We start from the raw sequence: 26,439 nt of genomic DNA, 5'->3' as shown, positions 1-26,439 counted from the left end.
TGTGCTATGGAACACGTGCTAAGGCAGTTCTGTTGGTAAAAATGCCTGGAACTACAGGTAAGCTATTGCTAGTCTCTAAAGAATATCTGATTAGCTAAATTTGCTGGCTATCACATTTTGAAGATAAACTTTGACATAATTTATATTTGATAAATTTAAATTAAAAAACTAATGAACAGTGATGCTAGCAAAGTTTTTAAAACATGAAATCTATTAATAAATTTTATTAAATTATTCTTGAATTGGAGGTAGAAAGTTTTGAGAACCAATTTGTGTCACAAAGACAAAATTATTCAGTGGTCTATTGATCCAATTGTATTATTTAAGTGCTAAGTTTAATAGTAAGAAACAGCATTAAATATTTTTGAAAGAATTAGTTTTATTTGGTATTGAATGATCCGGGGTCACTGAAGTATAGAAAGTTAAAACACATAACTCATCCAAGACAGCAGAAGGGAAATGTTTATAATAACTATTCCTATTTAGGAATTTGGGCTTTTTTTTTTCCTTTTACTGATGCTTTACACAGACTTGTTTTTTTTTTTTTTTTTTACTGTAACTACCATTCAATAATTATTTTTTTTTTATAACTAGCATGCATCAGGATACGGTAAACAAGGCAAGCACTAAGTTCTTACTCCTCAGAAGGCCAACTTTGTGGCAAGAGAGGTCACACATGAGAAAATTAAAGAATTACAGAACATGCTATTCTATTTTCAGATTTCTAAAAGAATGATAGTAGTAAATATCTTGATTCACGAACGTACTTTTTGATGACTTTCTAATGCTGGATAACAGTCTCATGTCCTATGTCCTGAGACAGAATTATTTTTCAAGTATGAAGCACAGCAATTAGGACCAGAGTTTTAAAGTTGTCGTCATGTGAGTTTGAGTCTCAGCTTCATCTATTAATGTGACCTAGGTCTCTGTCTGTCTGTCTCTCTCTCTCCTTTTTAATTAAACTGCATGGGGATAGAGTGGGAATTTCCTTCCCCCAACAACCTTTGGTCAAACTGGGGTTGAAGCCAGCAGTCAAGAATTCAATGCAGATCTTTCAAATGAGTGGCGACCTCAGTACTTGAGTCATCATTGTGGCTTTCATGTGCATTTTTGGGAAACAGAATCAGCAGCTAGAGCTGATAAAAGAACCCGGCCTGTTTCCTAATCTCGAGTCTAAGAAAAGATTACTATCCTACGATATGAGTTACTTACACTTAGATAGGCCAACTTAGCTTCTTTCCACGAATGCATGTTTGTCTTGTACTGATTCTTGGCTGAGATAAAGGTAATGAGGTAATTAATGATGTATGATTTGCTGTTTATAGCTTGAAAACCCCTCGGGAGCATCCTGGAATAATGTGTTTATGATTCACACTTGGAGGAATTACATAGATAGCCTCACTTGGCTATGGGACCACAGGGGCACCAAAATTCTCATTGGAGATCTTTTGGAAGCTCCCTTGAAATCAGGATTCCATGTATAAATCTTGGTGGCCTATACTCTGAGGGTCAGAAAAGCTAATGCTACGTGATTAGGAAGGGACCCTGGGAGCTGCACCTGAGTGCAGCTGTATTCTGTTCTGTTCTGCTGTATTTTTACTGGAGGCTTTTAGTAAATGTTTCCTGCAGAGTGTTACACATCCTTTCAAAGACCTGGTAATGTAAAATCGTCACAAGTATCTTCTTATAGAATTATTATAAAGATTAAATACTGGTACCTGGACTATACTGTGTGCTGTTTGGTCTCCTTAATCATTTTTCTGGGTAAAGTGTCCAGACTTCTTTAACAAACACACCATGCACTAGTAATATAACCCATGGTTACCAGAAGTTTACCTAGTGCTAAGTAAGTAGAGAAGTAGATTTTTCACACAATACTATGAAAAGCTTAATAAATGCATACCTGTACCTTTTTGAAAATAGAGAAAACATGAAAAACAATTCAAATTATATAGTGCTAAACTTACCACTCAGAGAGCTAACTTTTAAAATGTAACTTACAATAAAAGGTTTATTTTATTTATTTAGAACTATATCTATATGGGATGCCAGCATGGCAGGCTACAGCTTTTCCCACTATACAACAGCACTGGCCCCTAAATACAGCAATTTTGATCAAGAAATACATAGCACTCTTTTGGAGTATGCACTATTAAAAGAACAAGAGTCTTTTCTAAGAAACTTTTATTTTCCTATTTAGTTGTTAATGTGAAGCATCATGAAAACATAATCATTGAGTAATGAACATGGCAGTAATTCCTTAATCTTTGTAGGTATTAAGTATTATGAGGCTATAGGATATAAAATTTAATTTGATAATCAAATGAGCACACTGCCCAGCACATGAGAGAACCATGTCTGGGGGCAGATTGTGTGCGGAGTTCAGATTCTGGTCCCACCCCTGTGGAATTGCAATTTTTACTAGTTTGCTTAAGAGCTGGAAGTTGAGAACAGGCCAGGCTGGTCCAGGCTTCAGCACCTATAGGTATACCCAAGAACAGAGTTTGGGATAGGACAGGCCGCAACATCCATCAGCACACACAAAGGCCAACACTACAGAAAACTATGCTGGGTAAGGGCCTAGCACCCGTTGGGACATAGGATATCTGGGTCGGGGAATGGGCCTGGTGCAGGAACTTGGGGAAATCTAGCACCCGCTGGTGCTTGTGAGAACCAGGGTAGGTGTAAGACAGGCTGGACTAGGTCTTAGCACCTGCTGAACCATGCAAGAACTGGGTCTGGGGGTTGACCACGTCTGTCAAGTTTGGCCAATGACCCACTGGTGTGCATGAGATCTGCCACTGGAAAGTGACCTGATAGAGGAACTTGGGAAAACTCCTCAGTCACGATGTAGTCCCTGTAGGTGAGTACAAGAATCAAGACTGGGAGCAGTCCAGACCAGGCCAGGTTATAGTATCCATTGGCATATGTGGGGTCAGGATTTGGAATGGGTCATGCTGGGTCAGTTTATAGCACTCACTAGCAAATCTGACAACCAGGACAGGGTGTAGGAGGGGTTGGGTTGGGTCGAACACCAGTCACTTCACGCTGGGGCTGGAACTGAGGACTGGCTGTGCTGTGCTAGGATGCAGCACCTGCCAGCATGTGCTAGAACTGGGGGTAGGCTGGAACCAGCCAGGCTTTGACAAATGCCGAGGTGAGGTAGGCCATGCCAGACTTGGCTGTAGCACCCACCAGCACACTTAAGACACATTAAGGTAGGCCCGGTAGCATGGGAGTGAGGACTTCCCTGTTGGGCTACCGTTCCTGCTGGTGAGCATGAGAACTGGGACTGGGGGCAAACTAGGCCAGGCAGGGCCACAAGACCCAATGGCTGGCATGTGAGCTGATTTATGGGAGAGCCAGTCTGGGCTAAGAGACTGTATCCACTGGTGCATGACTGAGTCAGAGTAAGTGCAGGCTCAAGTAAGCCCAACTGCTTTGCTGCAGCAAAAGTGTTGGGCTTTGCTTAGCAGGTGCTGGGACTAGGGGAAAGTCCTGTCAAGCTAGACTGCAGAATCACTGGAAGGTGCAGTATTTGGGACTGGGTTGGACTTAGAAGGGGAACTGTGGGCACCTCTCTAATGGGCCGCAGCACACACTGGTGGGTATAAGAACCAAGGCTGGTGGTGGACCTCACTAGACAGGCAGTGACACCTTCCGGCGTGAGGGTGGGCAGGATAGTGGGGACTGTTGGGCTGATCTAGGCTGCAGCACCCTTTGGTACGTACAGAAGCCAAATGAAATGTGGGACAGCCTGGGCTAGTCTGTTGCACATACTGTTATGTGCAGGAACAAGGGTTGGAGGTGGTCTATCAGGCTGTTGCAGGTTGCCCTGACTCCTGTAGTTCTCACTGCTGTACATTATAGCTGAGTGTGTGGTTGCTAAGGCTGGGCTGGGCTGCAGCATCCATTGATTTGTCTAAGACATATGTCTGGGGACAGAAGTGACCTAACAACCACAACCACCAGTGTGTGTATGAGCCAGACTCCGTACTAGCTAGCACACACAGGAGTCAGATCTGGGGTCACCTCAGATATAGTTTCTTTGGGGAAGCCTTGCAACTGAGCCACTGGACTCAGAACTCCAATCATGGGGAGAATTGCAGGATCTGTGATGTGACTGTGGGATGCATGCATTGGGACTGGGTCTCTTCATTTGCTGAAGATGGTGAAGTGGACAGCATCTGCACATATACATGGGGGATGTGGTGGTCCATTGAGATCTGCAGAGGACATCTGGTGCCATGGCAGAGGACAGAGAGCAAAGTTGGACAACTCTCCCAGCCAAGCATTGTCAGCAAGTATCTGGGTGGACTAAGTCAGCCAATGGACATTGGAAAGACTTCCTCATCTTTGAAGCAATGAGATCAACAGCATTTCAGAACTATCAAAACCATTTAAGCACAACCATTGGAGACCCTCAGATCTCCTGCTTGGCCATTCCCCATCTCTGGGTACTGATGCAGTTGGGATGCTGGGTGCAGCTTCTCCTCTTCTCCTCCCAAGAAACTTGGAAATAATGGTCTCATGTGCTTTCCCCTATTCCTTGGCCCTTCCCACCCTAATCAGTGGTCCACAAGAGCATGCATCCTTCTCAACTAATGTAAACATCATAGCAGGTCATGAGATATGAATAAAAGGATAATGAATTCAATAACTACATTCAAAAAAGCAACAACAAAATGAACTCAAGCTTCAGTTTGCTACTTTCTTATATACCCACGAGAAAAATGACTATTAAAACTTAATATGAAAAACAATTAGGATACAAAAGTGATTTGGTTTTTCAAGAAGATGGAGATTAATGTTAAGGTTTTTTTATTGCTCTTATATAATATCTTAAAGAACAGTCTGTGGTATCTAAATAGATGTAAATAAAAGAATATCATATTAATAAAATTATACAAACAAAATGATGAAAGTCATAAATATAAAATTGGCCTGTGAATACTGACAATTGTGCCAACAACATTTCACCACAGATTTGGGAAGAATTGTAAGTTTGAGGACTGCGGTAGAAATTAAATTTTATATGGGACTAATTCAGACCACATAGGATCAAATGAACCACAGTTATTTAAAACATTTCAAAGGAACTTTTTACATTTAAGATAATTAAAAATCCAGGAAACCTGAATTTCTAGTATGTTCATTGTCATAAATATAATTCTAGAGTTTGCTGTAAAAGTGACACAGTCAGGCACATGCATAAATGGCTAGAATTCTGACAGCTATAATGATAAAATATACTTGCTCCAAACAAATCACACTGAATTGACAGATATATAAAGGGATTTTAAACTATTAATTAAAAAATGCACACATTCTCTAACTTCCGTGCTTTTGGCTAATAGGATAGGATTAAATGTAGACCATTAATAAACAATAGACTACCTTGGAAGAATTATTTGAAATCATATAAAGCAAGAAATAATTTAGAATAATAGATGTTCTCACACCACACAATCATTCCCCAACTAATTCCTATCCCTGAATAAATGCTTAATAGTTACAATTGAGTCCAGAGAGAAGTCTAGTAATGAGTAACTTTTAATCTCCTCTTTCTGTTTCTATGAAACTCCCAACCTCATGAACAAATTCTGTTGGTGAACAGATGCTGTGTATGAGCTCACAGGAAAAAGTAGACTTTTTCCCCTTCTCTCATCAGCAATATCCTGATAATGAGTGGCTAAGAAGAAGGAATACCTTTCATTTTGTTTACCTTTATTTCTCTTGGCAGCATCACTGAAGGATCATGACAAGTGTTATGTTTATATATATTTTTACATCTCAAAAGCAGAATTTTAAAAACTTTAAGCTTGTATGATTATTTTAAAATGAAAAAAAAGAGAAGGATTTGATATAAAAACCAACTCACCAATGATGCCGCTATCTCTGCTCTCAAGGGTGGAGGTCGGACTGGTGACAGCGCCATAGCTGCAGTCCTTGGCAGTTGCGTTTGTACTAACAGGTGGGAGGGTGGAGCAGGGACTACCGGCTGGTGGAGAGGCAGTGCTGCTAGTCAGGGTGGAGCAGGGACTTATCCGCTGGGTGATGGCTGAGGTCTGAAAAATTGGAATCAAGAAAAAAGTACATGCTTAGCCACGTAAAGCATGTTACAGCAAAATAAATGCTTTGCTGACGAAAGAAATAATCTGCCTGTAAGCCTTTTCTTTTAGGTGCCATCTGATTTTATTTTCCAAGATGGGAAATGTCCAGTGACAGCTATGTTTTTTTTAAAAGCTTTATTTTATTTTTTTGTTGGAAATTCAGATATACAGAGAGGAGGAGAGACAGAAAGGAAGATCTTCCCTCCGATGGTTCACTTCCCAAGCGGCCGTATCTGTTGGAGCTAAGCCAATTTGAAGCCAGGAGCCCCTTCTGGGTCTCCCATGCGGGTGCAGGGTCCCAAGGTGTTGGGCCATCCTCTTCTGCTTTCCCAGGCCACATGCAGGGAGCTGGATGGGAAATGGGACTGCTGGGATTAGAACTGGTGCCCATATGGAAACTGGGCGCATGCAAGGTGAGGACTTTAGCCATGAGGCTATCATGCCAAAGCCCAGTGACAACGATCTTATTTTTAAAGTACTCATTAAAATAACGAGTACCCATTAAAACATGAGAGAATTTTAAAAAAATAATTAAGTACATATTTTTCTTGCTATTTTCAATTAACAAAATCCTTTATAAGGTTTGGAAATTTGAGAATTTCCTCTGTACTGAAAATGAAGCAATACTTGGGCAGCTAAGGCTTTTCTTTGATAAATAAGTACCTGCCGTTGCCAATAAACACATGTAACAAAACTGCCTGATATTCAAAGTTTGTCTCATCAAAATAAATCAAGCAATACTAATTTAATATAAAATTAATCATTTCATATCTTGGGAGATTCTTACACCCCATTTATAAGTTTCTCATGTGAAGGAATGAGTAGTTATCAGAAAGATGGTAATATTCATGTGTTTCACCACACCTACTTTAACGACAATTCACTTTTCTGTTGCATCACTGAAACAGTAAATAAAAGTACACATTTCACACATTAAATGTCATCCTTTTCAAAATGGGAAGTGGTCAGTGGAAAAATTATTTGAAGAAGCATTCAAATCCCATGCCAAAAGTAAAGATTCACATTTAATAACCAAAAACATGTGGATTATTAACTATGAGAATATTAAGGATCTTCAACTCACTCTAAAATGATTTCTAGATGCAATCTCTTATATTAAGTCATATGTGTTGAGCCCAGGTTTAATTTGAACTTAAATACCATTATCAAGTGATAAAAGAACTGAGTCAATCAAGTGACATTCTCATTACCCTGCACATATATCAGCCTAAAACATCAGGAACTGATTTTTTAAAAACACATAAGTCTTCACAAGGTTTACATTTCTATTCTAAATGACATCTCTGCAGGGGAGAGTACCAACTTTTAAGAATTTTCACTTTGTTTATTTGACAAAGACAGGCACACAGGGCTCCCATCCCTGGGTTCACTAAGCACACACTTGCAAAGGTGATGGCTGTGCCAGCCAAAGCTAGGAGCCAGGAAGCAAATCCACACCTCCTCCTAGGTGGCAGGGACCCAACTACCTGGGCCATGCTCTGGTGTTTCAAATGGAATGCATTAGTAGGAAGCTGGTATTGGCAAAGAGTCAGGATTTAAACCCAGACACTGTGGGATATGGGCTTCTAGACTAATAATCCAAATGTCAACCCCTCTATTTTTTATACAATTATGCTAACCCCACACAGCAATGATGCAGGATGAAACTTTTCAGAAAAAAAGAAAATTGTTCATGGTCCATGTCTGAAAAGGCAGCCCTTATTTTTTATTTCAGGAAGCTTGTTAATAAGATACAGAAACACAGCATTATGTCCCATGCAACAGTCTGAAATGGGTATACAGGCAAGCCACTCCATTTCCAAAGCCCCCATGAGACCCACCTACAGACACTGGAGATCACTGCAAGGTAATGGCCAGTTTGATGTCATTTCCAATTGTTTGTCTTTTATATGAAAATGACATATACTGACCTGTTCATGTTAGATTCTGTCATCACGAACACTTTTCTAAGGATATCATCAATAGTTTTTTAAGCATACCAACCTATCTTTTGAGGAGGTTGTCTAGCTCACAAAAAAGTCACCAAAGGCCCATATTCCCCAGTTCTTAATATTGTGTATTACACTACAAATTCCAACAATGAAGTAAGATCTTTTATTGTAATTCTAAGACAGTTTCAGGATCTATCACATTTCCAGAAAGATGTCATTTAGCTTCTGAATGAACAATTGACATTTATGTAATGCTTTACAGTTGAAAACATTTTTATATATTATTTCATGTATTCCTTATCAAACTGATAAGCAAAACAAATATTATCCTCCATTTTAAAAAATCATGAAAATCAGAAAATTAAAAGCATGAAAGACAGGAAGCAATTGCCCCCAATCCATCCAGTTTCACATATACTTATAATCAGTCCTCTGTAGGTCATTAAAAAAAAAAAACTCCCATGGTTGGAGTTTTTAGCCTAGTGGTTCAGTTGAGTGGATTCCCAAAGAGATCTTGTCTGAAGTGATCCCAGAATTGACTCCTGTGTGTGCTTGCCAATAACAGGGTCCAGCTCTGTCCATCACTCACATCAGCCTATGCACATGCTGGTAGTTCATTCAAAATTAATGACTGTTATTGAGCCTGTCTTTAGCTATATCCTCCAAGGTTTATTATACTTAATGTCCCAATTGCAGTTCATAGCATTCTCTAATTTCTTCTTGAACTCAAAGGTTGTTCAGTAATTTTACAGTTTCCTCTTCACTCAAAAGGTATTACTTAACAACTAGATATTTGGAGATGTTCCGAGTTAACTTTGAGCTGTCATTTTCTGTTATCATTCTGCATCTAGTTAATTCTACTACAGTTAACAGTAACTGAAATTAACATGGCGAATTATCATGTGCACCTTAAAAGAATGTGTAATCTGCAGTGTCCAGGTACAGTTCATACTGTCAATTTGTTTTTTTGGCTGCCTTGTTGGCTTGCTTATTTATTTTATTATTCAAAGTAAATGAACCAAAACCAAAAAGTGATCTTTTGGTGTTTTTAATCCAAAGATGAAACTAAAAGATATTTTATATACTGAAGGAATATAGTGGTTATGGAAAATTAAGTTATTTTGTAGATTACCAATATATTAGACAGTTTGGATTATTCCTCTCAGGATGAACACATACAGAGTCACTTTTTTTTTTAATAATAAAGGGGTTCATATAATGTTTCACAAAATTGACAGCAAGCAGCTTACCTGATTTTCATCCTGAACTTCCATAACTTCTGTGACTTTCTCTCCAAGGAGGAAACCCAGGCGAGTCATGAGTGTGTTTGCTGCCTCATCTACAGATGGAGGGGGTCCCAGCTCCTGCTCAGCATCACCTAGCACAAGAAGGCATTGAAAAGCATGAATCTTTCCAAACAAAACGGTCCAGTTCTGTAACTGTTCTTTCTTGGCAGCAAAGCTTATGCTTCCGTCAAGACTAGGCATTTCTTTAGTTTGCACATTCCAAACTCAAAATGACAAGGTCCTTGTGCCCCAGGTGATATCTCTACTTGTAACGATGACACCTGCTTACGCGTCATCCCCCGAAAGGAACCCTGCATACGGAACTTCCCATTTCCTCCTCTCACCTAGAAACTCCAACTCTACTTTTTGCCTCTATCAAGGTTCCTGTCCTCGCAATCTTTTATAAACGGAATGATACAATCTTTTATCTTTTTCTGTCCAGTTTATTGCACCGTAAAGCTTTCAAGATTTTTAAAAAAATAATATACCAGAATTTCATTCCTTTCTATGGCAGAATAATATTTCATTGTGTATTTCATATATTTTTTACTCACTTATCTGTTGTTGGATACCTGGGTAGATGTTGCCATTTTTCAGCTATTAGGAATAATGCTACTACAGGCACTGGACATTTCTGTTTAACTCTTGTGCTGCCCCTCCTGGAACAGGAATCATCGCTTTGCCTGGTGTATGCACTCTCATTGCCTGCTCATTAGTCATTTAGTGGCCATCTTGGTTTCCAGATGGACTGACGTGGTACTGCAGGGCTTGTGTTTAAGTACCCCATATGTATTTTTTAAGATTTATTTATTTTTATTGGAAAGGCGGATATACAGAGACGGGGAGAGACAGTGAGGAAGATCTTTCATCCCATGGTTCACTCCCCAAGTGGCCCTAATGAGCCAATCCAAAGCCAGGAGCCAGGAGCTCTTCTGGGTCTCCCACGTGGGTGTAGGGTCCCAAGGCTTGGGCCGTCCTTGACTGCTTTCCCAGGCCACAAAGCAGGAAGCTGGATGGGAAGCGGAACCACAGGGATTAGACCCGGCGTCCATAAGTGATCCTGAGTATGTGCAAGGTGAGGACTTTAACCACTACGCTATTGCGCCGGGCCCAAATACTCCATATTTTACGAATGACCCCAAAGTACAAGACTTGTGATGCCTTGTAATTTAGAGCTCTAAAATTCTCGATTTCTGGCATTCATTTTGAGCCTCTTTTAAAGATCGCCATCCTCCTAGACAATCAGTTTTTCTTACTTTGACTGAGAGATAACAGAGCAGAGTCAGTAGGAGTTTCTTTCTTCTATCTCTCTTTTTTTTTAATCACTCTCTCTCTAAAGACAAACTGCTTTCCCAGTAAAGGATTCACAGAAACCACATTAAAATGAGCCAGAGAACTGAAATGATCTATTACAGATGTAATACATGAAAACTTCAGGTAGGGCCTGCCTGTCGATGTTTTCTGAAGGTTTTAAGTTCAGATATATTTAATATTAGCTAGTAACAATCCACAGAGGAACAGGTTTTATAAAACATTATAACAAATTTTCTATGGAGTCAGATACATTCTTTAACCAAAACAAGTTTTAACTGTAGTGTTGCATGATTACAAGCGAAAACAGAACTTCTTACTGTTTAGGATACTCAGTAATATACATCTTCTACCAATAGATTAAATTGTTATTCTGCATTTTAACACTTTGCTAATGAAGTCACTAGTTTGGGTCAGAAAGTATACATATATGTGCATACCAGCACTAAAATGAGTGTTTTATCTGTGAAAAATCTACATAAAATTCTAAATTATGTCAGAGTTAAAATGAGCCTCTTTTTTTTCCAACTCTTCTCGCTAAGAAGCAATATAGACAGATTTTTCTGCTGCAGAAATAAGAATGGCAAGATTGTTTTTATTTAGATTTATATTTTTTTAGATTTAGATTTATATATTAAGCATTTAGATTTATATATATATTTTTTCCTGCAGAATGGACTGAATGCTTGTTTTCCATGATAAAATGAAAAGGTAAAATTACTCCTTTCCAATTTATGAATAATATTGCCTCTCCTGATAGCTTAAACTAGCTTTTTTCCAATTTGCTCTGATTTCTGATTCCAGACCACTTCAATCTCTTCTAGAAAGCTATCCTGATAATTATCACATATATTCTATATACACCAAGTAGTAAGATAATTTATATGACATAGAGATATATATGGGTCATCAGTATTCATACGTATTCATAGTAATATACAAAGAAAATAAGATGGGGCCCGGCGCGGTGGCGCAAGTGGTTAAAGGTCGTCGTCTTGCACGCCCGGGATCCCATATGGGCACTGGTTCTAATCCTGGCAGCCCCGCTTCCCATCCAGCTCCCTGCCTGTGGCCCGGGAAAGCAGTAGAGGACGGCCCAAAGCTTTGGGACCCGTGCTACCCGCGTGGGAGACCCGGAAGAGGCTCCTGGCTTCAGACTGGCATAGTATCGGCCCGTTGCGCTCACTTGGGGAGTGAATCATCGGACGGAAGATCTTCCTCTCTGTCTCTCCTCTCTGTATATCCGCCTTTCCAATGAAAAAATAATAAAAAATAAATCCTTAAAAAAAAAAAAAGAAAATAAGATGGATCATTATTACATGATTTATTTAACATTAAGTATGGGATCTTTAGAAGAAAATATATATGATGTATGCTAATCTTTAGAAGTATAATTATGAAAAATAAGAAATCCATTCTTACATTAATAAAAAATTGTTAAAAGAAATAAAAGAAATTAAAATTTGTCTGGATTTTAATTTTTGTAACAAAATAAGCATGGTATTATTTAAAAAAAAAGGATTCATTTCTTTTATTTGAAAGAGATACAAAGAATCAGAGCCAGGAAGAGAGGTCTTCAATTCACTGGTTCCTTCCTCAAATGGGAGGAATGAATACAATGGTTGGGGATGAGCCAGTCTGAACCAGGGAGCCTGGAACTGCATTTTAGCCTCCCACATGAGTGACAGGGACCCCAAGCTTTTGAACCATCTTCCACTGCTTTCCCAGGCACATTGGTAGGGAGCACCTGGGACTCACTAATCCCCATGTAGGCTTTTGGTATTGCAGGCAGTAGTTTAACCCACTATACCACAATGCTGGTCATAATAAACATCATTTAATTCCATTTTCCATGAACTTTTGGAATATCCATGTTTAATACTTATTTTGTAACAGCAACTAAACATTTCACAAACATTAACTTACATTATTTTCATGCATTTTACAAATGAAGGAACCAAGCTGCAGAGAAATTAAGTGACCCTTTCAAAGGTACAACCAGGAGTGGGTATTTGGTACAGTAGCTAAGCTGCTGATTGGTCACCCACTTCTCACATTGGAGTGTCTGGATTGGAGTCTTGGTCCCTGGTCTCTGGCAGATGAGTGTTCCTGCTTCTCTCTCATTCTCTGTCTTTGTTCTTCAAATCAGTAAGTAAATAAGTCCCAACATCTAAACAAAATCACTTAACCAGTCCATAGTGTAGCCAGATGTTCCCCCACACAACACAGTGTCCTGCATATTCTTCTATAAGATCTATAATCTTTTCTTCTACATATTCCCTGATGATAACTCTACCTATTTCCTTTTAATTTAAATCTCTAATACCCTAATTCTTATCTCTGGAAGTTCCTATTGAATTTTTTTTTTGTTTCAACATACTAAAATAAGTTCTCTATCTTTGAAAACACACAAAACCAATACTATCGTAATATTTTATTGCTTGCCTACTAATTCTATCCACTGGTGTATTGGCTAATGCCAATTAATATTTTCCTCTTAATTATAGGAGGCATTTTATTTCTTTACATGGCTGGTAATTATTAACTCGATGTCAGACACCGGGAATATTTTACCGCAGTGGCTGCTGGGTATATCGTATTTCTGTAAGTGCTCCTCAGATTTATTACACGCTATGACAGTGTTTCTAACACTTATTTCAATGGGTTGCCTCATGATTTTCCTTCTAATAGCTTAGATCTCTGTTGAATATTCACATTACTATTTTCTTCTTTTTTATATCACTAAGTGCTATTTACACTCATTTGTTAATTAGCTTATTTTATTGACTGTTCAACTAGAACATAAGTAGTTGGGTCATGCTTATTCTTTTGACTGATTTATCCACAGATTATAGTGTACTTATTGCCTAGCATATAATAAATATTCAATAAACTCTGACTGATTAAACTAGCCCTATATTTACACCAAAAAGATTTATGTGTTTTATGAAAATGTTATGCTTAAACACAAAAGAAATTATGCTTGATGTTATTGTATTTTCTTGCCTTACACGAAACTTACACAGGCTAGAAAATCTCTAATATTCATTTCTTTTTGTTCGCCAGCTCTAACTTGGGTACTTTAACACAAAAATTGAGAGCATGGCCTGGCATGGCCTCCTAGAGGCTAAAAGTCATATCCTTGCACATACTGGGATCCTATATGGGCACTGGTTCTAATCCCGGTGGCCCCACTTCTCATCCTGCTCCCTGCTTATGTTCTAGGAAGGCAGTTGAAGTTACACTTTCCATGTTGATTTCCTTATATAAGAGAGAACATATAGTATTTGTTCTTTTGTGATTGACTCATTTCACTGAGCATAATGGTCTCTAGTTGGGACCACCTGGTTGTAAATAGAATAATTTCATTCTTCTTAATAGCTGAATAATATTCCATGGAGTAGATGTAGCACAGTTTCTTTAACCACCCTTCCTTGGACGCACATCTGGTTTGTTTCCATGTCTTTGGTATTGTAGATTGTGCTGCTGTAAACACAGGATTACAGATCCCTTTCACATACGCAATTTCACTTCTATTGGGTACATTCCTAGGAGCGGGATAGCTGGGTCATTTGGCAGGTTTATTTGCAATTTTCCAAGCACACTCCATACTGATTTCTACAGTGGTTGTACTAGCCTACACTTCAACCAGCAATGAAGGAGGGTGCCTTTCTCCCCACATCCACGCCAGCTGGTGTTGTTAGTTGAGTTTGGAACGTAGGCCAGTTTCACTGGAACCTCAACGTGGTTTTCATTTGTATCTCTCTTATGGCTAGGGAGCCTGAGCATCTTTTCATATGTCTGTTAGCCATTTGAATCTGTTCTTTTGAAAAATGTTATTTATGTTGAAAGTCAGGGAGAAAGAGAAGTATAAGTTCTCTTCAGATGCCTCCAATGGCTGGGCTGAACCTATGAGCAGGGAACTCAATTCTGTCTTCCTCAGAGATGGCAGGAGCCCAGTCACTTGAGCCTTCATTGCTACCTCAGTTAGGTGCTGGGTGTTAAACCCAGGTACTCCAACATGAGACACAGACATTCTAAGCAGCATCTTAAATCGCTAGGCTACATGCCTGCTATAGAAAATGATAGGATGATACGGTGAAGGACCAAGACAAGGCCAGTGCTTAAAATATTTAGCACATGAGAGCATAAGTACCAACTAGTTAGTGGACATAATCTTGATCAGGGATCTAGAGGCCCCAGGGACACAAGAGGGTTCTTCCTTGGTGGAACTAGGAGATGACTACAACCCCAATTGTCACCTGTGAGAACCATGTGCTAACTAAGCTTTATTTGCATAAATTCCTGATTCACAAACATGGAGAAAACAAGCTACTACATTTTATGGTGTTACATAGACACACAGTTAGTAATGTGCCAAGATCACACAAGCAGTAAGCTGACAAACAAAGGCAATCCGGCTCTAATATCTGTGCTCTAAATCACTGCACGTTATTTCCTCAAATACAGAAAGCTGAAATGTCTCTCATGGTTAATTGAAAAACTGCTCATTTGGATATCTAAGTTATAGATCTATATAACATATTTGTAGGTAGAGTCTTCAAAATTTATGAAATACAACACCTCAACAAAAGTTATCCTAAAAAGTCACCTGTGATGAGATTAACCCTCCAAATGATGATGAACTATAAACTAGGAAATTGAAAGTATTCAAAGTGAAAAAATTCAGTCATCAAAGCATCTGTTCAAATAACTTTCTCACACATTAAGAATTTACTTGCATAAGAAAATTGGAAAGAATATTTATATTCACATTCTTTGGAGTACTTCTTTTCATATAACTGGCAATCACACAGTATATCTTATACTTAAAATACACAGAAATTATATTTTTATCTCTCAGTCTTCCATGTATTAACTATTATATTAACCATCATAAACTCATTAGGCAAGCACTGGAATTTAATTACTTCCTTCTTCAGCATATTCATATAAATATTTTTAAAGATTTATTTTTATTATTTTCTTATTGGAAAGGCGGATATAAAGAGAGGAGAGACAGAGAGGAAGATCTTCCGTCCAATGATTCACTCCCCCAAGTGAGGGCAACGGCTGATGCTATGCCAGTCCGAAGCCAGGAGCCTCTTCCGGGTCTCCCACGTGGATGCAGGGTCCCAAAGTTTTGGGCTGTCCTTGACTGCTTTTCCGGGCCACAGGCAGGGAGCTGGAAGGGAAGCGGGGCTGGCGGGATAGAACCGGCACCCATATGGGATCCCGGGCGTGCAAGGCGAGGACCTTAACCACTGCGCCACTGCACCGGGCCCCAGTCTACTTTCAAATCTACCCACTGTTCAACTTTTTGGGTTTATATATATATTTTTAATCATTAAGTCTATTTCATTTATATCATTATAATGCTTTTTGTGATGAGAGAGAGATGTCAGGCTGCTCTGAAAACCTGTTATAGCAAGAAGTAAACATGTATAACTAAGACAGTTTTCATCTATGATTTTAAAGAACTCAGATGCACCCTAACTAAATCTCAGCCATTTAACTTGAGTTACAGGGCTGGCACAGGTCAAGCCTTTGCCTGGAACCATGACATCGCACATGAACAACAGTGTCTTGGCTGCTCCACTTTCTACCCATCTCCCGGCTAATGGTCCTGAAAAAGTAGCAGAAGATGACCCACACGGAGGAACTGGAAGCACTACCAGCTCCTGGATTTGACCCGGGTGTTTGGACTCCTGCAACCAACATGGAAGACAGGGGTGCAGATCCTGTCTCCCAGCTTCAGCTCAGCCCAGCCTCTGCCATTGAGGCCATCTGGGGAGTGAGGCAGCAGACAGATCTTTTGTCTCTCTCTTTCTCTCTCTCTCTGCACCTTTCCAAATAAATAAGGAAGAAATCTTTTTAGAAAATTTTACTTTACATTCACCATGTTTACAATAAAATCTAAAAAGAAACAGAAGATGTCAAAAAAGGCTTTTAGTATCCATAGGCCAATGCAAAGCCATTTACAAGATTATATTTCTAAGTATAAAACTTGTAGCATAACAAAAGAAGCATACTTAATTATTTAGGATGAAGATAACATTTTCTAGTTTTCAGAAATTTTTAAAAAGAAAGAATAAAAATAAAAATTAACTTTCATTTTAATTGAAATGATTGTGACTGACTTTTCCTTTTAATTGAAATGATTATCACTGGACAGGATTTGGGAAAATATAGGAATTAGTCACTTTCTGTAAAATATTTTATTTACTTATAATGGCTTCTACTTGCCTTATGCAGTGCTGATAAAAGAAATCCAAATGAAAAGCCCTTTATAGATGTTAAATATGAGTGTTTATGAATATGTACCAAATAACTATGATAAGCTCTCTTTTCTTCTTGAATTTAAGACACATTCTAATTTTGCTGCTATGTTAAATAACACAACCCTTTGAAAAACAATGCCATTTTAAAGGAGCTTTAAAAGGACCGATACAAAAAGATTAAACTCAAATTCCTCTGAAGAGACTTGGTATGAATAAAAGCCCGTCTGTTCAGAAGACTGGTTTGAACTCTGGCCCTTAACCTTGCACACATAGACAAAAGTTATAAAACTGTCACTGTGGCCTGCCATCTGTGCCAAGCTTCATTCTCCACTTGAAATTCTGTATTACTATGATGTGTTATGCAAACACTTAAGAACTAAAATATAAACAAAGAGTAAGACCTTCTTGTAATGGCACCTGATTATTTAAAATTTCCAATACAAGTTCACTGTACAAACTTTAGGAAACACAGAAAAGTGTAATGTTAATGACAGCAAATAAGAGTAACAACAAGGCTGTTAACTTCTCTGATTATTTTCCATAGCTAACGATGTGTCTTGTGCACATCGAGATTCAATTTAATCTCAGTTAACAATCCTATGTGACAGGTCTTTTTTTCCTTTTAAAGAAAGATAAGTATGTTTTTAACTACAATTTTATTTAAACTTAAGCTATTAAAGTTAGACAAAGCACACATCTATGAAGTGCAGAACCATAAATTAAATGCTCCAGAACCCGACTCTCATTCACCAACACATGCTGACTAAGAAAGGAGCCCACTTGTTTATAAGCCCACCAGTCATATACAAGCTATGCTAATATCAAAATTATTTCTGGCTTTTCCACCAGTTCCCATTTTCTTCTTCCTCAGATAAAATCCAGTGCTATGATCTACTGGATATCTTTTCCTAAGAGTATATATTAACCTATCTCTGCGGATACATGAATTTCAAAATTACAGAAATAATGACACACTATATATGAATTGCTATGATAGGAGACTGAAATACAGAGAAGTTACACGGCATATTTCAGCTCATAGGACTAGTAGAATAACAAGAACTGAATCATGTTAAGACACAATTAAGTAAAAATGACTCCAAATCCCTATAACTGTTTTTTCTGATTTTAAAAATATGCTAACATCATGTGCTCCATCTCATGATTATCATTGTAATACCAAAAAAAGTAGCTAATATTCACAAGCATTTTCTATAGGCCAAGCATTCTGTTAAATGTTTTATATGTATGTATATAAATGTATGCTACATATTTATCATATTAGTATAATTACATTTTAAGTCTATATTAATATAGTATGCATTATATATATAATATAAATCAATAATATTATTCCTACTTCCAGATGAGGAGACTGATAGTTAGAAAAGTGATTAGCCCAGAGTCACATATCTAGCAGGGAAACAAGTTACAGAGCAGAAAATGAGTCTGTTCTGTTATTTTGGGAAGAATTCTTTAATCAAGATATACCAGTTTGCTAGCATTTTTCATAAATGTAGAACTTAGCTCATCTGAAAGGCTGACTTACAAAAATCAAAGTATAGTAACAAGCACTTTGCCGAGTCGTAGGACGGCAGGACAACGTCTCTCTGGATTACACTGTGTTCACTCTGAGTTCAACAAGAAATTCTGCTTATGAACCTAGTGAATCACTTACATTCTCCACTGGGAGACAATTACCCAACACAATTTCCTCAACATCCTCTTTTCTGGTGGTTTTGTTAACACAACCACCTCCAGAAACAACAGTTACTGAAGCAATATACACTGTATACTTTTTTTCCCCACACTTTCTTTCTATAGCAATTTGACTGGGGGGTGGGGGACTAAAAAAATCCCATGGTGCGTCACTGAGGCTCAGCAGCTATCCTCCACCCTGTGGAGCTAGCATTCCTTATGGGTGCCAGTTCATGCCCTGTTTGCTCTACTTCTGATCCATCTGTGGGAAACGGATGAGAAAGCAGTGGAGGATGGCCCAAGTACTTGGGACCCTATACCCACGCTGGATGCCAGAAAGGAGCTCCTGGCTCCTGGCTTTAGATCAGCTCAGTTCTGGCCATTGCAGCCATCTGGTGAGTGAACCAACCAGCAGATTTCTCTGTAAATCTGCCTTTCAAATAAAAATAAATACATCTTAAAAAAAAAAAAAGAAACTGGAATTAAACATCCTAGAATGTAATTCTACAGACTTAATTTATGCTTTGAAGACTAAACATTAATGACTTGGTTTTTGATCTACAGTTTCCTTGTACAAGTAGAATAATAGCAGAAACACTAGACACCAATAAGCAGATCCTAGGTACAAGTAGATAAACCAGTAAAAATAAGCAAATTCATTTATTTCTCAAACATAAAGGTTTTATTACTTCAATCTAATATATAGCTACAGAAAGTTTTAAGCTTATGTAATAAAGAAACATTACTAACAGTAGTAACATGAATTCCACAGCCATCTAAATTTGTTCATTGTATCATTTGTAAGCAGCCTACAGTAGTCCTTTAATCTAACTAAATCTCAAAGTGTGGAACTTTAACTAGCAGATTCGGCATCGTTTGGGAATTTGCTGCAAATGCAAATTCTTGACTCACTTCAGATCTACTGAATTAGAAATTCTGAGGGTGGATCCAGCAATTTGAATTTGGACAAGTCCCCTAGGTAATTACAGAGTATGCTAACATTTGAGAACCACAGCTCTAACTTTGAGTTTATGATTTGTTGTCAAGATAGAATATTTTCCTAAGTTTGCAGATGTAATAATGAGTAATGCAGGTAGATAATAAGTTATCAGACATTAGCTTTGACTGCATTATTATGAATATACCATAAAATAATCATTTTTTGCTAGTGTATATTCTATAACTTTTTTTTCCAAAGGCTAAATTGATGTTTGCTTCCTAACGGTACAGAAAAACCTTCTCTTTATTTTTTAAAGATACCATTTTTGAGTTTATGATATGAACTAAGAGTGGACAGACTATCAGGAGAAAAGGTGTAATTAATTATGTGCAGGGAGCCATCACAAGTGAGACAAGCGAGTACTCCAATATTGAGTAAGATGCAGAAGCTTACACTATTCATCAGGGAGAGGTGCAGGGAGGACCGAGGTGATCCGGTGGAAAATCTGTTTTGTGGGAAAGATGAATAATGGGTGCCAGCCTGTGACTGTCTGGGTATGGTCTCAACCTCCCATCTTATACGTGATAATCTTCCTTGGGTGATGAGATTCCAGAAAGGTGATTCCTAATAATTGAGTTCCTTTTCGGTGGATTTATCTTTAAACAGATAAAGGAATTTCAGAGAAAGTCTCCATTCCCTGCATATGGGTTGGGGGCAAGAGTCACAGAGGCCTCGCTGCTTGGTTTTCCAATCTGTAGCTCAAGGCACTCAGCCTGCCTGCCAACTAACTACGTGGAGGTACTGTTTTCAGAGTCCTAACACTTTAATTAACTCATTTGTCTGTTGCTAACCTTTGATACTTGGTAGGGGTCATAGCTTAAGCTTTTTTTTTTTTTTTAATTAAAGCTTCATTTATTTATTTGAAAGGCAGAGTAACATTCACTCCCCAAAAGACCAGAGTGGCCAGGGCTGGGTCGGACTGAAGCAAGGAGCCAGGAGTTTCATCCAGACTTCTCATGCAGGTGGCAGTGCCTCATGTGTTTGCACCATCTTCTGCTCCTATCCCAGATGCGTTAAGAGGGAACTGGGAAGTGGCACACACATATGGGGATGCCGCTGTCAAAGGAGGTAGCTTAAGCTGCTGTGCTACAACAGTTGCCATGGTTACCTCAGTAGAAACATAAAGACACTATAATCATTAAGTATTCATTTATTATTTAAAGACAGATAGATGGCAGAGAGAGGGAGAGGCATCGACAAAGATCTTGTATCTTATTTTCTCTAAGGAGCCAGGGACTCCATCCTGGTCTCCCACATGGGCAGCAGGGGATCAGCTGCTACCTTCCCAGGTGTACTAGCAGGCAGGTAGATCTTAAAGGAGAACTTAACTGTGAGACAAAATCCAACTCACAGACTTGAAGCAGCACCCCCATACAGGAGGCTTGCATTACAACTGACTGCTAACTAGCTGTACAACAGTCCCTAAAAAATGTATTGTAAAAGAGCAAGTCACTGTGAAGTTATATGCTTTTAAACCGCTTCAGACAAGTAAGGGAAGGTGTGACTAGAGTGGCAATTATGATTCTAGCATCATGATTGGTTTCCTCCTGCCTTTCTAAAAATTTTCACGAGGTTGAGTTTGGTTCAATTCCAAATCAGCAAATAGATGCTTGCCGGACATATAAAGAAATAATCAAATGATAGAATTACTCGAAGTGACTCACCATTGGTATTCCAACAAACAACAGCTACTTTCCTTTATGACCATATTAGTGGTTATTTCACATTAAGGATGCCAGACAGGCAATGAGGAATCAAAGACTTGGCTGTCCTGACAGTCATTATGATGTGCAAGAATAAACGGAACAAAAAAAAAGAACAAAAAAAAAAAAAAAGAATAAACGGAACATAAAAGGTCTCTGATGGAGGTTTTTTCCCCCTCAAAATTCAAACAAGGAAAACGGAATTAGCAGTTACTTTATTTAAACCACTAACATTTGCATAAAGTGTGAAGCACAGCATTTCACTGCCAAGCAACATGACAATACCTCAGAACATAAAAAATATTTTTCCACCTCTATGTTTCCAATGTCACCTGGAGAGCAATTTTGTTTCTTGTGGAAACAGAAATTCCACCCTGACATATAACTTATTTATTTTGGAAAAAAACCCCAGTCACCCACAACAGTGGAGGAAGTCCAATGTTCAACATGCTGAGAGGGAAATCCTCAAGGTTCTTCCATATTCAAAACTGAGCCATAAAATCAGATGTCTCTCATTTTGCCAGGTTTGGTCCCCCTTTTCCTGGGTTTCCTGTTCATTTGAACCTGTCTTATTTGGCTTCAGTGTATAGCATCCTGACCCTGCAGATTAAAGCTACGGGTGTCTTCACTAGCAGTGGGAGCTATTTTACTTTCCTGACCTCCAAAATTGTAAATATGCAATGGCTGCATTTAGTGTAAATTAAAATTAAAATGAGCAGGAATAAACATAAGACCTAAAACCAAGTCCTCTAAGGTCTTATACCAGTGGTTTCATCTGTATCCTGAACTAGAGCTGCGAACACTTTGGACACAGTTTTACAGACTCACTGTAGAGAAAGTGTAAAGGATGTTGCCAGGCAACTCATCTAAGTTTCCAAGAATCTAAGCATTGATAATGGGTCTGCCCAAGTTTGGCTCGCACACAAGACGGGTTTCAATGAACTCTTACATGTGTTTACAGGCCATTCATGAGTAGAGGTATTTCTAAAAAGCAGATGTCCAAAAGTAGCCCAACTCAAGAATCTATAATGTTTCTTTTCTAATTCAAGACTAATATTTCCAGCATCACAAACATTTCCTTTAACTATACAGAAAGCCAACAGGAATTAAACATAATGATTCATATGTGAAAAGTCCAGTGCTGACTTCTTACTTATGCCTCTAACAGTTCTGCTTGCATATGGCCATTTCCTCAAAAATTTCAAATAAAAAAAATACTTATCTACAAAAATAATGTAAATATTTTCAGAATTATTTTTGAAATGACTTGTAATACTGCATTGTAATATCAACAGCGAAAGCAGGATGTTCAGTAATAACCATCCTCTGTAACGGAAATGTGTAATCAGCTGCAAAAGAGGTCATACGTGTTTCTGTAAGTAGTATCCATGCAAAACACTGCTCTGCTGGACGGACCTGACCTAATCCTCCTGCGGAGCAGACACTTTGCATGCATGCTTACCGGGGCAGTACGCATCCACGTCCAGCTTCTGAGCTGAAGTGAGGGTTGGTGAGCCAAGCTCGGATTCTGGAATGCGTGGGCTCTCAACAAACTTTGCTTTCCTCAGAGGGGCTAAGGACAAAAAGAGAGAGAGACAGAGAAACAGACAGAAAGGAGGAGGAGGAGGAAGCAGAGGGAAGTAGCAAGGGATGAAGAGAGGAAAAGAGTGGGAACAGGGGGAGAAATAGAAAAGAGAAAGAAAAGGGAGAGGAACAGAGGGGCAGAGAAGGGGAAAAGGAAGGAGAGAAACACAGAGGGGTCATGAGTAAGGGGAGCAGCAGGCAACAGATGGAAGCACTTAAATGAACAACACTCTGTCAGACTCGGATCAGGTTACCCTAGTTTTTGTGCCAGAAAAAAAAAAAAAACACCCTAACTGCATTCTTCATAGAAGAGATGGGTCTCATTAAAAATTCCCAAAAAACGGAAAAAGTTACAATCTAACATTTAAAATGAGCATAACTTGTGATCACCTATTATACCCTGCTATGCTACCTTTTCCCTCTCTTTATAGAGCAAGCATCTTTTATAAAAAAAAAATCTTATTTTTCATTTGCCATTATATACATATAGCAATCAAGGATAGCCTGGGATTAAGTTTTAAGGTTTTATGGACAACAATTATAACCAGAAAGTTTTCCTTATCTACAAATAAATAATACTTCAAAAAAAAAGAAATGTGATTTAATTATGAATTTAATCATGGGGTCTTTGGACTAGAGTATTCCACAAAATGGAAATCTTTCCTTGTAAGGGATTAAGAACCATTTATTGATAAAAGTCACTTATTGAAAGCACACATAAATTTATTCTGCTGAATTCTAAAAGAAAAAGTGCAGGGATCCTCTTGACCTATTCAAGTACACAGTTAAACATTTTTAATATATTATGAAATTTAAAAATATTTTATAAAAATTGTTTAGAGACTTTAAAAATGACTTGTATTAAACGAAGTATAATAGGGTTAAAGCACTTTGTATAGCACAGACAAAAAAGTATCACTTTATTTTGAAACTGAATTGTATGCATTATTATTAATGCCCTATCTACAGGTGTCTAAAACACCCGCTTAAGATCAGCACATTTTTCAGCACATTATCAGTAACCCACAGAAGATTTAAAATTATTCCTGAAATACCCTATAAAAAGCCATATACCGCATCATTACAATATCCAGACGACTTCTTTATTTTTTGGAGGATAAAAATGAGAAAGCACTGGAAGAATAAGGGACTTCTTTTTGAAAAGGGTACTTACTCAAAATCTGCACGCAACTAACCAGTATTTCAAACCTCAGGATATGTGTGTGTATTTTGAGTGTATGATTAGAAAAAGAGGTGGAGGGCTGTTACTGTCTCCAAGGCAACAAAGGCCTAAAGCTCTAAAAGCACAATTCTTTGCCAAAAATCAGCTTGGGAATATAGCAGAACTCTCACCTCTTCTACGAGTGCCGTACTTGAGGCTTCCTTTAAAAATCACTATCAGGAGTGAGACTTGAAGTGATTTATACGCAATATGCAAGCTACAAATAGCCAATATTAATCTCTTTCATCACAATCTTCTTAGATGATTAAAAAAATAATACAACATTTCATTTACTCAATATTTCTCAGTAAAGAAGAAATGATAATAATTTAATTCTTAAAGGTTTTATGTCTTTTAGTAGAATTTAACTGAAGCATTGCTATTCATCAGAATAATTATTTTATTGCTGAGTTCTGACAAAGCCAGCATTGGTTTCTACTCAACGGACTCTTACATGCTAGAAACTTTAATAAAATTTTTTTTACAATAAAACTGGGGCTGGTAGACAGTCATAAACCACGACCCCAGGACAGAAATGTAGGAAAACTGAAGGATAGTAGGAGAACTTAAGGGAAGTCTGAGGCATGTACAAGAATTCTGAGACAGAGTCAGGAAGAAAGATCAGGGTCCTAGAGCTCATAAAGGGGAAAACAAGAGCTGAAAACTCCGAAGAGTGTGCAGACTACATGGTGTTCATATGAAACTTGATACATTCCGGCAAAGGAAAACAATGAAACACCTTAACTAGACAACACAATTTTCCAGCAAAGAGTTATTTAGGGATCGTTTCAAGCTTAAGTCACACTAACTCACTGATATTCACTTAGAGAATTGCAGCCGTGATTCACGGTAAACATTTATTTATACTTTCAATTCCACCTTCATCCAAGGGAGTGCCACACGTATTTTAAAATGGAGTTAAAAATTACTCCACAGTGTTTTCACCCAGATTAGATAAGATTAACGTTGGTTTTCCAGAGGTGGGAAAACTTTCTTCTGCCAATGGCCATTTGGATGTTTGTAACATCAATCACAGGTCACACCAAATTATCAACTTAAAAATTAGCTTGTTACAGATTCACTGAATTTTGAGTCCTGCATGTGGCTGCCTTGGCAGGGTCAGACCAGATGATTTCATGGGTCTTATACAGTCTGTAGGCTGGCTGTTCCCACCGCCAGTCAAAACAGGATGTACAATCATAGACATGGAGTGTTGCGCAATGATCATAATATTACTTTATGTATATAAAGGGAAGGTTGGAACATGGAGACAATATTTTCTTGTAAAGCAAGAACTTTAATGCATAAATTATTTAGATGGTGAGAGAACTCTACTTTAAAATTTATCAGATAAAAAAAGAGGCAGTTGCTATGGGAAGAATCTAATACCAAAACCAAGAATTTTATTGTCATACAGAGACAACAAACACGTTTTGTTTTGAGAAGTGTTGTGAACTAACACTTGAAAACGTGATTCTTAACACTTAGACTTGGCTTTGGGAATCTGCAGAGGTTGAGAGAAAGAATACATATTGGATGAGGAAGTGGAAGTATTGATTTGAAAGACCTAGGTCATGGCTCTAGCACTTAGTAGTTATAAGAAACTGTCAGGGTAGACATTGTAGGGTAGCTCACACCCCAATTGCAGGTGCCTGGGATACAGTTCAACCCCTTCAGATTCAGCTTCCTGCCTGTGTGTGTCAGCAGATAACGGCTCAAGTGCCTGTCACCCATCTGGGAGATCCAGACTGAGTTCCTTATTTCTGACTTAAGCTTGACCCAGACCCAGCTATAGTAGGCTTTTGGGGAGTGATCAACAGATGAAAGATTTCTTTCTCTCTCTTAATTTTTTTTTTTTTGTGTTTCTCTGCCTTTCAAACTTAAATTTAATAAACTTTTAAAAGTGCACTGTTACTAAAAAAAAAAAAAAAAAACTTGATGAGTTACTTATGTACTAAGCCCGTTTTTCCACATAGTCACAGAATTTTTATGAGGCTTAACTAACTCTAAGCATATGAAATATTTACCCAAGTGTTTATATCAAGTGATATTAGTTACATCAACAAAAGAATAAAATACTTAGGGATGGACTAAAGAAAGGAAAAATAAACAGAAAGGCATCCCTTGTACACAGACTAGAAAACTTACATATTAAGACGGTAATGTTACCAAAGTAATCTAGACGTTCAGTGCAATCTACATTGGTTTTGAGAAAACTGTATATCTTCATTAAAAAGAATGAAGCTAGGTCTTTATTTTATACCATATAAAAAATAATTAAAAACTGTT

General features: G+C 38.0%; 1 protein-coding gene across 1 annotated transcript in view; it reads right to left on the bottom strand.

The window, feature by feature from the left end:
- TANC2 (tetratricopeptide repeat, ankyrin repeat and coiled-coil containing 2) overlaps window positions 1–26,439 on the bottom strand; it is a 280,763-nt gene that overhangs the window by 117,123 nt on the left and 137,201 nt on the right. The window contains exons 5-6 of the mRNA XM_040989463.1: window positions 9,316–9,443; window positions 5,882–6,068 (exon numbers count right to left, since the gene is read on the bottom strand). Of these exons, the coding sequence (XP_040845397.1) occupies window positions 5,882–6,068; window positions 9,316–9,443 (315 nt within the window). The remainder of the gene's footprint in view (window positions 1–5,881; window positions 6,069–9,315; window positions 9,444–26,439) is intronic.

Source organism: Ochotona curzoniae, unplaced genomic scaffold, assembly GCF_017591425.1.
Source record: "Ochotona curzoniae isolate NIBS_2020 unplaced genomic scaffold, NIBS_Ocur_1.0 contig_523, whole genome shotgun sequence".
Taxonomy (NCBI): Eukaryota; Metazoa; Chordata; class Mammalia; order Lagomorpha; family Ochotonidae; genus Ochotona; species Ochotona curzoniae.
Note: the sequence above shows the minus strand (reverse complement) of the source record. Positions and strands in the feature narration are given on the sequence as shown.